The 14,602-nt window shown below is 37.0% G+C and overlaps 2 protein-coding genes across 5 annotated transcripts in view; one reads left to right on the top strand and one right to left on the bottom strand.

Annotated features, from left to right (window-relative positions):
- The window catches only part of ERLEC1 (endoplasmic reticulum lectin 1), a 40,605-nt gene extending 29,119 nt beyond the window's left edge, over positions 1-11,486 (bottom strand). For all 3 annotated transcript variants that reach the window (XR_009534183.1, XM_060116608.1, XM_060116607.1), the window contains exons 1-7: positions 11,151-11,486; positions 5,901-6,005; positions 4,205-4,285; positions 3,554-3,631; positions 3,350-3,413; positions 2,322-2,356; positions 87-310 (exon numbers count right to left, since the gene is read on the bottom strand). Coding sequence is in view for 2 of the 3 variants with exons in the window: in XM_060116608.1 (XP_059972591.1) it covers positions 87-310; positions 2,322-2,356; positions 3,350-3,413; positions 3,554-3,631; positions 4,205-4,285; positions 5,901-6,005; positions 11,151-11,312 (749 nt within the window). In the remaining variant the exon portion in view is untranslated. The remainder of the gene's footprint in view (positions 1-86; positions 311-2,321; positions 2,357-3,349; positions 3,414-3,553; positions 3,632-4,204; positions 4,286-5,900; positions 6,006-11,150) is intronic.
- Positions 11,487-11,554: 68 nt separating this feature from the next.
- The window catches only part of ASB3 (ankyrin repeat and SOCS box containing 3), a 96,180-nt gene continuing 93,132 nt past the window's right edge, over positions 11,555-14,602 (top strand). Inside the window, exon 1 of one of the 2 annotated variants that reach the window (XM_060116605.1) lies at positions 11,555-11,716. The gene's annotated coding sequence lies outside the window, so the exon portion shown is untranslated. Of the gene's footprint in view, positions 11,717-11,765; positions 11,804-14,602 lie in introns of those variants that run through there. The other variant, XM_060116606.1, reaches the window with a different exon arrangement.

The raw sequence follows: 14,602 nt of genomic DNA, 5'->3' as shown, positions 1-14,602 counted from the left end.
AGTGAGAACAAAGCATTAAACCTAAGCAAACGACATTTTAAAGCATGTGTGCATTTCATGTTTAAAATATTAAATCCACATCCTACCTATATTTAGGATGACTGCACAAGAGTGGTGTCAAAATGACAACTTCATATTCACAAGTTGTAACTTCAGCTACTGAAAGAATTTCATGCTTAGATTCAGGATGACATATGTACATCACAGTACTTGATCTGGGCCGGTTCTGTTTCAAACTACAAGGTGTACCATTTCCCATTCCCACTGGATAGTAGGGTGTCATCTGACCTTCGATATTTTTAGTGGGAATCTTAAAAAAAGAGTATAAGACAGACTTTTCATTAGAAATAGAGGTGGGGTGAGGATGGAGAAGCACTTATTCTGAAAGGAAGAAAACTACATTTTATTCATAAACTAACATTTATAAAGGTAACATTTCTGTACTTTCTATAAGCTCTCCCTCTACTATTCTTTTCATTCATATTCTTATTTGAGCAAATACATATTTTCAGAGCTAATTTAATACAGAATAAAAGAAAATTTTTATTTGGTGCTAAAATTAAGATGTACACTTATATAAAAAAGGCTATAATAACATAATATGAATTTTCAAAAGTTCTAAATAAAGTGACTAAGATAAAATATAGAAACTTACTATACTTGGGCTGGTCAGAGCTTTCTTCACTAAACTCTCAAGTGGATGCCTATGTTAGAATTTAGATTCTAGAGATTTGAAGTTTGATTTGTCAAAAAGTAGGGCTACAGAGTTAACACTATCTTCTAAAACAGGAATCTAAATACTGTGCTGGTTCATTGATCTGCTTACTCTTCTTCCCTGTTATTAACAGACATACTTCTCAGCATATAAACTCCTGTATAAATCCATTCATGGCCAGCAAAAGACAGATGAAGAAATTTTCACAGAATGGGGGAATAAAGGAGATCACCCCAGAAGACAAGTATTATTAAGGAGTTAGCTCCCATACTTTTATTGACATAAACACAAGAAAAATTAAATGGAAAGGCTTTAAAAGATATTGTTAATATCATCTCCAAGCAAGCTCTTTGGAGGCAGAGAGCTCATCTTGTATCACTTTGGTACCCAAAACAGGCAACAAATAAATGTTTCCAGGGGAAAATATTTTGAGATTTCTTGTATGCTAGTTTCATGCTAGTGTCCAGAATTAGAAAATCCTGGTTTAAAATCCAAGCTTTGCATTCACTAGCCTTATGACTTTGACCAAATTTCAGTTTTTGTCATTCATAAAAGTAGAATAATAATATATACTCAAAGGCTGTAGGGAGAATTAAGCATTACCCTTTGTTACATGCCTGGCACAGAATCTGGCTTATGAATTGGGGCTCAATAAATGTTAGTTTTCTTCCCTTACCCTTTTCTTCCTCTTCCTTGATCATTTCACACTTTGAATTCCATCTTGCTATCCTCCAGAGCCAAAAATATTTTGAGATAAATATTTTATCTCAAAGGTAGTCTGTAAAATTAAAACCTTTTAAAATAGCAATGCTGTGTGTGTCTATGCATAGCTTACCAACTCCCCCAAAGCCACCCTTTTAAGTTATGGGCATCCCTTTTAAGTAATCTTTAAGGCCTTTTGCTGTTTAACTTTACTTCTAATAAAAGAATCATTAGGGTATGAAACCATTTATAGAAATATCCTCTACCAATAAGTTATTTAACTTTATGGAAATTCTTAGGATTCATAAAGCATTCCTTGAACCACAGGGGCATTTAAAAACTGTAACTGGTCACCCTAAGGAATTGTTCTTTTTAAACAATCCTATTTTTTAGTCATCAATTATGCATTCACATTCAATATGCATGCATGAAGGGCCTACATTATGTCTGGCACTCTGCTTTGCACTGTGGGGTAAAGAGAAAAAAGACAGTCCCTGCTTTTAAGATGCTTGCAGTCTGGTAGCTTGTTATTTACATTTATGATTTATCTGTTTTATCCATAGGAGATAGGGTCCAAACAACAGAAAAAATGCAAAAGCTCCAATGTTGACCAGAGGGAAAGAACCACTGCGAAGCACAGAAGTGATATAATGCTATTATAGAAACTTTCCCAGACACATCTTTGATAAATTCATTTATTTTTGTATGATCTTAAAGTTAATAAAAGTATTATAGCATAACTTTTCTCATAAAAATCTAACATATTGCAAATTTTCTTTGATTAAATCCTTTGAGGTAGTTGATAGATAGTTAAAGAACACATGGCTATATTCTGTCAATTAAGTTGTATAAATTGATGTCTAACAATAGATGTTAAGACTGAAAATCACCAATTATCACTTGCCTCTTTTGATTTTTCCTTTTCTTCTGCTTCTTGTTCTGTGGATTAATACAAAAGTAAGTTAAATAATGACCAGTGACTTATACACAAGATATAAATGACTAAGTTTTCATCAACTTTGTAATCTTAAACTTCTTTCTAAAGAAGACCTGGACTTCCCTGGTGGTACAGTGGTTAAGAATCCACCTGCCAGTGCAGGGGACATGGGTCTGGTCCCTGGTCTGGGAAGATCCCACATGCTGTGGAGCAACTAAGCTTGTGCGCCACAACTACTGAGCCTGTGCTCTAGAGCCCGCGAGCCACAACTACTGAGCCTGCGTGCCTAGAGCCCATGCTCCGCAACAAGAGAAGCCACTGCAATGAGAAGCTTGTGCCCCACAAAGAAGAGTAGCCCCCGCTCACCACAACTAGAGAAAAGCCTGCGCACAGCAACAAAGACCCAACACAGCCAATAAATAAATAAAATAAAAATAAAAATAAGACCCAAAACATACACATACTTTTAGCTAGATTCCTTGAAATGGTTTCTTTTGAAAGAACAGTCATATTTAATCATTACATCTTTATCTAGGAAATACTCTATTTGAGGCATAAGAACTGGCCATGACAGTTTTCTTCTGAAGTGTTTTTATCTCAGTGAAAGGTTTAATCTTAAATGAGTTGACCAATTTGAATAATATAGATGAATAAAAATATTTCATAATTTGAGGGATATATCTACATGTCTATTTCCATATATAAAAAGTTGCTTAAACCAAGCAAAAGACTAACACTATAAAATTAAACACTGATATGTATGTCTCACCAGATTTAAAAAATTTATTAATAGGTAGAAAAAAAGCATAATGTTTGCTAAAACAGAAAATAATGAAAAGATCTCTTTGAAAAAGTTTTCTATGGGATTGTTCAGAAATTTATTTTAGTGTTTTAAAATTCATACAGTCTCCAACAAAATCTTTTAAATTCCAATTTGAACATATACTTTAAACCAAATACCAGCATTACTACTAAATCACTCTGTAGAAACAAACCTTTTTCGGATAGAAGGTTCTTAGCCAACATATTCCCAAGGTAGTACTCGTGTATATTTACTTTCTACATTTAAAAATAAAATAAAAATGTAGTAAGTATTTGGCAAATACATTTTTAAAGAATACAGTTTAAAACCATCCATCTCATTATTAAAGTTTTCATTTTATAATGTTCCATATTTCATATTTTGAAGAAAAAAATACCTGACCACTTTCTTTCTCTTCATGGTACTGCCGAATGTGTTTTCCGTGACATACTTCGTAAGTCCAATAAGACTCAATCTAAGACAGATGGATGTATTTATGTACAAAAGCCACACAACTCAACTGAATTCCTTTTTGATATTTTAAGCAACTGAAGATTTCTCTGAAGATTTACAGCGAGCTTTCATTAAATGAAAGTTATTATTATGCCTCAGAAAATATGAAATTACTGAAGCCTATTCATTGTTTTCACTAATTAGCTAAATGTGAAAATTCTATGAAGGAAGTAGGTCTAAATATACCTGGGGTCTATAATAAACACCTGGCCAAGGGATCATTTTTTACACAGCCTAAAAAAATAACCATCAGCATTTTTAATTAAAATTGTATATAAGGAAACTTTCTTTTGAGCTGAAAAACATTCAAAGCAGTTTGGTGATATTATTTGATAATTGATATTATTGGGTGTTTGCTGCATATACTATACAGGAATTTAAATGAACAAAATACTATTAAGCAAAAGTTTAGTTTTACAACTAACTTAAAATGTGATACAACATAATAAAGTAAAAAGAAACAGAATTATTTTCAAGGGCCTATTGGCTGCTGGAAATTTATTTTCTAGTTATCAAGTGAACATAAAATACATACTCTGTAGGAACAACTGCTCTGTTTAAATAGTGGCTCCAATAGCTCTCTTGGATTTGGGCCTTTATAATCCTTTTCTTCTTCCTATGAAAGAATTAGAGTTTAATACAATTATTCTGGAACTTCACCCAACTCTGCTGTTTAGGTATTAACTCATTGGTCAAACCACAAATGCTTGGAAATAAAAGGGGGAAAAAAGTCAAAACCTTTAAGATCCTATGGCATGCCACTTCTTTCAAAAGAATTGAAGTATATGCAGCAACATGGATGGACCTAGAGATTTTCACACTGAGTGAAGTAAGTCAGACAGAGAAAGACAACTATCATATAATATCACTTATATGTGGCATCTAAAAAAAATGGTACACATGAACTTATTTACAAAACAAAATAGTCACACATGTAGAAAATAAATTTATGGCTACCAGGAGGAAAGGGGTGGGGTGAGGGATAAATTGGGGGATTGGGATTGACATATACACATTACTATATATAAAATAAGATAACTAATAAGGACCTACTATATAGCATAGGGAACTCTACTCAATACTCTGTAATGACCTATATGGGAAAGGAATCTGAAAAAGAGTAGAGATATGTATATGTATAACTGATTCACTTTGCTGTACACCTGAAACTAACACAACATTGTAAATCAACTATAATCCAAAAAAAAAAAGAATTGAAGTATAAAATATGGAGCCATAGAATAATCTTCCATTCTTTTGTCTCTTAGAAAAAGGTTAAGTATCAGTTTCCCGAACAATTCTTATAAACCTACCTCAGAATTTTTAAATGCTTGTATCCAAACAAATTCTATCTATGAAAGCCTCAGAATAGTTGAATCTTATAGAATACACTGGAAAGTTTTAATATACTTCTCAGTTTTCCATATATTTTTACATTTCAGACTTGAATGCCATAAATATGTGTGTAATTGCATATGTGTGTATTTGTGTCTTAAGAAGGTTTAAAACAAAATGAGATAGCTGTCTTTCACAGATTTTAAGTCTGAACAAAACCTAAGAAACCTAAACTCACTGAGTTTAATACTTCCATTTTACAGATTGTGAAAATATTATGTAATTAGCTCAATAAATTTATTGAGTGGAGGAACTGAGTTTCAAATTTGTTCAAGGCTCCACAGCTAACTATAGCCTATACCTCAGCCTCCTGGCTCCTAGGCTGGTGTCCTTTCCATTTTACCATGCTGCCTTTCGTGTTTCATCTTGAAAGAAGTAATTGCCTTGAAGGATGGATAAGAGGCAGTAAGGGCATTTTAGGAGGAAGAAACGGGCATGAGCTAAGGTAGTGAGAAAGCACAAGGTACCTATAGATTTACTTATTAGCAATTCTTTATAAAAAATGTCACATACACATTTAAAATTTTATCTTGTTTCAAAACCTTCATTTCTATAAAAGAAAGTATGTGTGGAGTTAGATTTTCATCTAAAACATTAATAATTGGTTGTTAGTTTTTCCAAGTTGAACTGTAAAAATCAAAGAATTCAGGAATAATAAGGATTACTAACAACACTGTAAATCACTTTACTTCAATAAAAAAGTGATTACTATATTTATAGTAAGACAGGATAATTGAGAAACCTGTCACTCAATTTTATTTTAAGGTATGGAGTTGCAATGTTTTCAATAAATACCTTTGGTGACAGGGATTATCAACGTATTTATAAAAACTTACCTCATCCCCACTTGTCACAAGGGGAAGAATGCATTTATATTTTTCTTTATGTGTAGTTGTCATGATGACATAATTATCTTCTTTATACAAAACTCCAGTTGTAGGCTAGAAATAGAACAAAAAAATGTACATTACTTTAGCTGATTAAACTGAACTATACTAACTTACAGTCCCAGGTTAAACTAATTCATCATTTCAACAGGATTTTTAAACATACTTGCAAAGGCAGGGAAAAGATTCTACATATTTTTTAATGACAAAATGAAGATGACAAACTTTATCCTGGTGTTACAATGTAACAGAAAATAAGGAACAAAAATAAAGTTTGGAGTAAAAAGAAAAAAGTAGTAATGCAACAGATTGAAGTTATAATACAGATTAAAAAGCATTAAGAGGCGTCAATGTTCATGGATACATCATCACTGAATACTTATTAATCCTATTAACAATTACCACCTATATATGAGAATTTACAGCACTTTATAAACATACACTCAATTCTGTTGGATGGGACATCTGAACATAATACAATGTAGTAGTTTTCATATTTGGATAACATATGGTCTTTACTGCAACTACTCAATTCTGCACTGTAGGAAGTAAGTGCACAGGCAATATGTAAATGAATAAGCGTGGTTGTATTCTGAGAAAACAAACAAATAGCTTTACAAAAATAAAGTTTGGAGTGGGCCAGCCCAAAGGTATAGTTTGCTGATTCATGGTATATATCAACAAAACTATCCTTAAAGCGTTCTACAGTATAAAACCAAACAAATTCACAAATCAAAATGAACCAATGTAATTCAAATGAACATTTCAATTAATATAACTGATATTATTTAACTAAAAAGAAATCTCTGCTTTGTGATAGCAAATATGTCACTAACTACTAAGGCAGAAGTTTTCAAAGTCTATGAGAGGTGTTCTCTGACAATTCAATTCTCTCTTAACTTTTCTCTTCTTACAGCATTGTAAACCCACTATACTATTTGGCTATCCCTGGCAAAGAAAGAACCACCCTTATTACATACCTCTGCTCTTTTCTCAGTTTAACAAAAACAATTCCTAACTATAATAAAACCAGTACTACTTGAAACTGATGTTATCTTAAACACAAATACAAATTAGGAGATGTTTTCCCAAGACAATAAAACAAAACAAAACACATCAGTAAATACTAGCTGTATTAGCTATATGACAGTACCAAATTAAGTTCTTTACATTTATTGTCTCATTGATGCTCGAAGCAAGCATTGTACCCATCTCACTGAAAAGGAAACTGAAGCCCAGGGCTTAAATAATTTGTCCAAGGTAATATAGCCAGTAAGTAGCACAGCCCAGACATGAACCCTAGCAGACTGATTCCATATTCTATGTGCTCTTAACTGTTTTAACATGTTTGAACTAGCTTTTGTTAACATTTTCCTAGATTACTATATGGACTCCTGGACTATGGCCAAAGATCCTTATTTAAAAGATCATCACGAGTGAAGAGAGAAATCAAAGAGATTTGAAAGTCAGAGTTGTAAAGCCAAATTTGTGATAAAGGGATCCTTAGAAACATTATTCAGTTGAGCCAACAACAAACTGCTGTAAGACATAACACTTATAACGTCTCTCGGTGTTTTTCAGATATATTCAGAATATATGATAGTGAGTTGTACAAAGCATGACTTACATTCATTTAGCTAGCAATGGATGGCCTGAAGTCTTGTCAAATCATTCCTGTACTGTAGGGAAGGTGGACAGTAGCATATGACTTAAATCTAATCCTCTCTATTTGTGAAGTACCTGCAACTTAATATTCAGAACTGGATTCTACAGCAATATTGACTCATTTACTAAAATATTACCACAATGCTAACAATGGAAAAAGAAACTGCTTGTCTAGAGCCACGGCAAAGAAAGGAAGACAATTCTTTCTTTGTAATTAAAACTAATCTTGGGTTTTATGTCTATGTGAAGAAATTCATTCCTCTGCCTATCGCTTTTAAGGTTTAGGTAAAAGGTAACAGAAGTAGAAACCATCACTATTCTTATTTGAAGATTTGTTGTTGCTGCAAAGATTCATTTTTCATTAGTTTAGGAAGGGCTACTTTCTTCTTCAATAAAACAGACCAAGTGGCAATTCTTCTATCTGAAAACTCTTTGCTGAAATAGTGCATCACTTACTGGGATCACGAAGTAAAAATTTTAACAAACTTTACCCTAATTTTTAATAATAGAAATTACAGGGGAAAAGTTAACCTTTTGTGATTTTCTAAGTTAAAAATTTTTTTGGATCTACTACTAAAATGCTTCCTTCTGATTTTGTAAAACATGTTTTTACTTAAAAAAATATAATTCTGAATGCACAGAATCACAGATAGTATTAAAAAACTTGTTTTATATAACTTAACACCTTAAAGTATTTCTAGTGTAAGATTAGTGATTTGATAAAAATCAGATTTTAATATAATGAAACTAATCAAGGTGGGGTGTGGTCTTTAGGATTAAGGAATTTAAAAAGTATCTTGGCAGGGGAGAAATTCCTAATGTTTGACATGAGTCTGGAGGAATTAAGATAGAGGATGAGAGAGAAAACTATCCTGGGAGAGGCTGTAAAATAAACTCAATGGCACCACTTGTTAATACACATAACATGCTTCGAACCATGGAGTTGGTCACCATTTTTCCCAAGTGTAGTGTCTGGGGAAAGCTTTTGAGTGGGAATACATTTCTATACTTACAAAAGAAGTAGAAAGAAAATTAGACTTATTTTGTGGTTTTCTTTTGGTGAAATTCATAAACTCTGTGAAGTAATGAATAATCGAACACTTTAATGACACAGAGATGATACTTCAGCAGGAAAATATACACAAAAACAAAACTGACTGCTAAAAACCAGTAAAGAAAGAATATCATAATCATTAATTATTGTAAACATTTAAAAATGTACACAATTTTGGTGCTTAATACTTTTCTAAGCAAATTTGAAAGATTACGTATTATTTTGATATATCTGAAGGGGAAGATGATTTAAAGCACAGAAGAATTTTAAACATAAAGAAAATTCAGGTCTTCTAATCAAGTCCCTTCCAATTTCAGGTGGTAGAGAGATAAAGACCTTTATCCTAGTTCATACAGCTGCTTAGTTACACACAAATGTCCATCCAACTGGCCTATAAAACAAAATGACAGTGCCAGTTGTGGAGGGCTGTAGTTTCAATTACACAAAGTAGGGAAGGGAAGCCTTGAGATTAGAAAAACACTAAAAAAAAAAAATCAAAAGATCAATGATAATTACTCTTGGGGCTTATTTTTGTGTGAGGCCCACAGATCTTTTGCCAACTTATAGGAAAATGTTTCTAGATTTTTCTCAAAATAACTCAAACTTAAAAAAAGAAAAGAAAAAAAATTTCTCCCCAAATTCTCAAATGTGCCCATCTTAGATTATGCTTCATTGCCAAAGAAAAGTAATTAAAAACAAAATGTCAAAATAAAATTGTTAGATATAGGAAAGGTTGGTACAGCATACGTTAAGACCGAGATCTTCTACCATAACCTCTTTTTAGCCAGCAAACACCAGTGCCAGAAAGAAAACTGAATGATTTGGTAGTAACTTCTAAAAAGGCTAGTTTTAATCATCTGCGTATAGGTCAGTAAATTTTTAGGGCCACATATCAGCATGCCTTTTTTTAATTAAAAAAAAAGCAAAATACAGGTGCAAGAGTAAAAAATTTTAATGACCACATTCTTTAAACATTTGCCAAGTTCATGCCAAGTGTGCTCTTTGGAAATAATAACAGAGGCTGGACTAAAATATTCTTATCCCAAGCCTCTTAGTTATTTCTGACTTGTAACAAACTTTCATATAAGTATTTTAATATATCAATATTTCCTGAATAAGAACCAACTGTATAGCACAGGGAACACTACTCAATACTCTGTAATGACCTATACGGGAATAGAATCTAAAAAAAAGTGTATATATGTATATGTATAACTGATTCACTTTGCTGTAAAGCAGAAACTAACACAACATTGGAAACCAACTATGCTCCAATAAAAATTAATTAAAAATATTTCCTGGCATTAATGCAAAGATTAATCTGGCTTCCCAGAGAAATACTTAAGTTTAAGAACCACTGAACTACCAGAATGGAAGCACTGAAGACAGGTGGAGAAACAAACCAGGTGTGAAATATTAGCAAAAACTAACATCTTCAAATAGAAGTCTATTGTGGTACTGATGACATCCGTTATCCTGGGACATTCTGTGCAGACATCCTAGTATCACATATTCACGTTTCAGTGAAATAGTAACAGAACAATATACTAAAACAGTCTTCCAAGTAGAACGACTGCAGGTAATTGGAATAAGAATTTTAAAAAAATTCTGCAGGGCGGAGCGGGGCGGGGTGGGGGGAACTGTTGCATTTTCCCCGACTTCCATTTGAAATAAATGAATTAATTACCATACGGTAAGTATCACAAGAGCCCAATTTTTATTGGCCTACCGTGGATAGCAAGACTTCTCAGAAGTCCACTCCCCAAAGGAAGGACTGCAAATATTCACTACTTTGAGATTATAAATAAGTTCTTCAATGTAGGAAAACCGATCATAAAATCTCATAGTTCTGGGGTCTTAAATAACAGTTGTAATACAGCAAAACTGTAAAGGATATTCTGCATAGAGCGTCGTTAACATCTCACAGGCCAAACAGCCCTCTCAGAAACAACTCTGAAGGAAAAAGAGCTGTGCGTATATGTATATGTACTGTGTGTGTGTATACACGGGAGAAAGAACGAATATGAGAGAGGAAACTCATATCCGCAGTACACCTGGTTGTGTAGGTAGGGTGTGTAATACTCCTTGAAGGAGAGAAGGCTGCTGGTGGAGTTAAGAGCTGCAGAGGACTTTCCAAAGAGAAGACAAATGTGTGCGCCTGACGTGGTTCTAGAAAAGCTTCTTCCACAGGGTGGGAGTGTTGGTAAGGTATAGTGAGACAGATTTTTAAAGGGGAGAGCAAGTGACCGCTGGATCCCGGAATGCGTAGCATGGAGGGCACATCCACAGAACTTGTCTGATAAACACTTGCTGTTTGAATGAATGAACGCGGGGTCGATGAAGCTTTGGATTGAGGAAGGAGGCATGCGCCCGCAGAGGAGGTTCTAGGGGGAAAAAAACGCAGAATACTGAGGGAAGGGGCTGAACCCTTAAGTGCCAGGAGGAAGAGAGATGGCTACCGGGTTCGCAAGGGCACTGACCAGAGAGAACTCGGTGCCGGGCCAGTTGACTCGGAAAGGGATGTCATCGCTGAGCTGGGGGAGCGCTCGGCCGCCACCGGACGCCTCTAGGAGACCGCAGAGTACCAGTAACAGCGGCCCACCTGGGACCAGACTCCGCGCGCCGCCGCCTCCTTCCTCCATCCTCCGCCGCCGAGTTCTCCAGCCACCGCCACAACCCCCTCGGCCCACAGTGGAGAGGAGAGGGAAGAGGAGGAGGAGGAGGAGGAGGAGGCGGCGGGACTACCAAGCGGCCAGGCAGCCCGGTGCCCAACAGCCGCCACGTCTCCTTCCGGAGAGCTCAGCAACGCCAACCCCGCCCCCTTGGACTTCCCTCCACCGTTTCCGGGGCAGGCGGTATATCAACATCCGGGGCCGCCGAGCCGTCCGCCTACGGAAGCCGGGACGCCGGCCGCGCTTATCTTGTCGCGCGCAACCGCAGTCTCGCGGCTGGGAGCGAACGCAGCGGTCTCCCGGGAGCGGAGGCGCAGAGACCGGGCCTCGGACCAGCCCTTCCGGCGGCGGCGAAGTGGCGGCACGGAGAGCTGGTGAGTCCGGGAGGCGGCGGCTGTTCCCGCGCGGCTCTCCACCGGCTGGGTAGCGGCTTGGCCCTCGTGGAGCAGCTACAGCAGAGTGTGAGCGGGGCGGGTGCTGGTCTTCACATGAGAAAATTCGAGGTGGCGAGAAGTGAGAAGTGGCGGTGTTCCTGACTGCTCTACCCTCTCGCTGCTTTTCCTTTTCTCCGCACGTAGCATCTGTACACTTCATCTTTCCCGCTGGAAGTTTCTCTCCGCCTCTTCTGCTGTGGGCCGCGGTCACCTCACTACTTCCAGCTCCTGACTAACGCAGGGCGGGGGTTGGCTCAGTCTCCGCAGCCGTGGTTTCGGGGATACCCGAGCCGAGGAAACCTGTCGTTCCCCCGTTTAAGAATACTGCAGTTCTCCGAGGGTGGCCTAGACGGAGAATCTCCTTGTGGGAAGGGCAGCTAGATAGCTCAGCCCCTACATTTTTGCTTTACGGGGGTCTCTTTCATCCCAGAGTTGAAGTGTTGGGTTGCTGTTTTTTTAAGGACGCCGATAAGTTGCTTTATGTGAGGTTCGGGGCCAGGCGAATGTGAGGTTATGAACTCACATGAGGTTCAGATATCTCTGACTTTATTCAAAAAAGCACAAAAAGTTTTGGATTCCCCTCCCCATCTTAAAAAAAAACGACGTTGTTTTCATCTCTAATATAATGGGTTATACAGTGTTAGTTCTAGAGCACCTGTCATGGTCTTTCTGGAGGTGGGAAGAGCTAGACCTTCGTGCTAGATCTGCTAAAGACTGTGTCGTCCCTTGTGTGTCGTCGCCCCCCCACCCCGCGCAATTTGAGCCAAATCAAAAAGCAGGAAGAACAGTCTGTTTTTCTATTTTTTGTTTTAAAAATTTCCTTTTTTAAAACAAAAGGAATCCGCAGCATCAAAGAAAATTACTTTTTTCCAGAATTGAGGTGTTGTTCATTCATTTATTTACTTATTAATGCTTAATATGTGTGCGAACACTGGGATTGGTAAATGGCAAATAAATGGGTCTCTGTTCTCTTTCTCTCACGGTCTAACAAGGGAGATTACCCAGACAAATAATGGTAACCTATTGTGATATAATAAAGTAGTTAACATTTATATAGCATTTCTTCCGTGCACTAGTGTAAGTACTTTATATATGTTATGAGGCAGGTACTATAGATTATACAGTAGAGAGATGTTAGAGTGAAGATATAACAAAGGACAGAGATTGGACAGGAAAGGCTTCCCAGGAGAGGTGACATTAGAATTGGGGTGTTAAGGATTTATAGGAGTTCATCAGGCAGGTGGGGAAGTGCATTTCCAGCACCATCCTTCTAGATGGTCCGTTAGGGCTTTTCGGTGTAGTCAGCAGATAGTGTGGGATGGAATCAACAGCAGGAGATTAGTGCTCTCTTAGAGGAACAGAGGCAGTCAGTTCAGATTAATTCAGTTCATTTAGTTCAAGATTAATTCCAAATGGATTAGATATTTAAATGAACAACAAAAAGAAAACAATAGAAGAAAACTTAGGAGAATAATTCAATGATCTTGGTGTGTAAGATAGGAAATCCTGAAATCATGAAGGAAAAGAGATGTATTTGACTAAATAAAAATGAAAAATATTTGTCTGCTCTGGTTTAGTCTCTGGGTCTGTAGTGATGGAAGCTGCCTCAATAGAGCTTATGTTCAAGTAACAGATAAAAAACAAGTAAGATAATTTCTGGTAGTGGTCACTGCTGCTTAGAAACTAGGGTTTTGTGAAAGAGAATGCTTCTGGGATATGCTGCTCAGGTAGATGGTCAGACTTGTGTGAGGAAGTGACATTTGAGTTGTGACTTGAAATGGTGAAGAGGAAGCCACACAGCAGTTTCCAGCAGGAAAAGCTTGGTGTGTTGGAGGGACAGAAAGAAGGCTAATGTTGCTGGAGTGTAAGAGCAAAGTGGTAGGAGATGGCCAGCTGAACACAGATCTGTAAGTAGGAGAGTAATGTGACCTGATGTACGTTCATGAAGATCATTATGGTTGCTGTGTGGAAAACTGATGATAGAGAATGTTATTGGCTGAAATGTGTTTCCCAAAAGGATATGCTGAAGTCCTAACCCCTGGAACCTGTAAGTGTGAACTTATTTGGAAATAGGGTCTTTGCAGATGGAAAGTTAAGATAAGGTCATTGAACTCGGGTGGGCCCTAATACAATGACTAGTGTCTTTATAAGAAGAGGGATATTTGGACACAGACAGACATACAGAGAGAATGCTATGTGAAGATGGAGGCAGAGATTGGAGTGATGTGTCTGCAAACCAAGGAACGCTAAAGTTTGCCAGCAACCACCAGAAGTTAGCAAGAGGTAAGGACAAATCCTCCTATAGAGGTTTCATAGAGATCGTGGCTCTGCTGACACCTTGATTTCAGACTTCTAACCCCCAGACCTGGGACTTTCCTGGTGGCACAGTGGTTAAGAATCTGCCTGCCAGTGCAGGGGACATGGGTTCGAGCCTGGGTCTCGGAAGATGCCACGTGCTGTGGAGCAACTGAGCCCTCTGCATGTGGGCTTAGTTGTATGGCAGCCCTAGGAAACTAATGTAGGGGCAAGTATGGCAACAGGGAGACCAGTTAGGAAGCTGGTAGCAGCAGAGATGGGGAGAAGTGGCCTAATTTGGATATATTTTTCAGCTACAGCATCTTGAATTTGCTGCTGGATTAGATGTGACATGTTCTTATAGAGATGAATTAATGATGATGTCTAGATATGTTTTATGAGGAACTGGTGGTGCAGTTTACTGAAAGAGGGAAGAAAAGAATGTCGACTGATGGGAACCATGTGTTTTTGTCTGTTTTACTTTTTATTTTGAAGTGATTTCAAACTTATATAATAGTTGCAAGAATCAAA

This window comes from Mesoplodon densirostris, chromosome 14, assembly GCF_025265405.1.
Source record: "Mesoplodon densirostris isolate mMesDen1 chromosome 14, mMesDen1 primary haplotype, whole genome shotgun sequence".
NCBI lineage: Eukaryota > Metazoa > Chordata > Mammalia > Artiodactyla > Ziphiidae > Mesoplodon > Mesoplodon densirostris.
The sequence above is the reverse complement of the archived record's forward strand: the minus strand, read 5'-3'. Positions and strand labels throughout refer to the sequence as shown.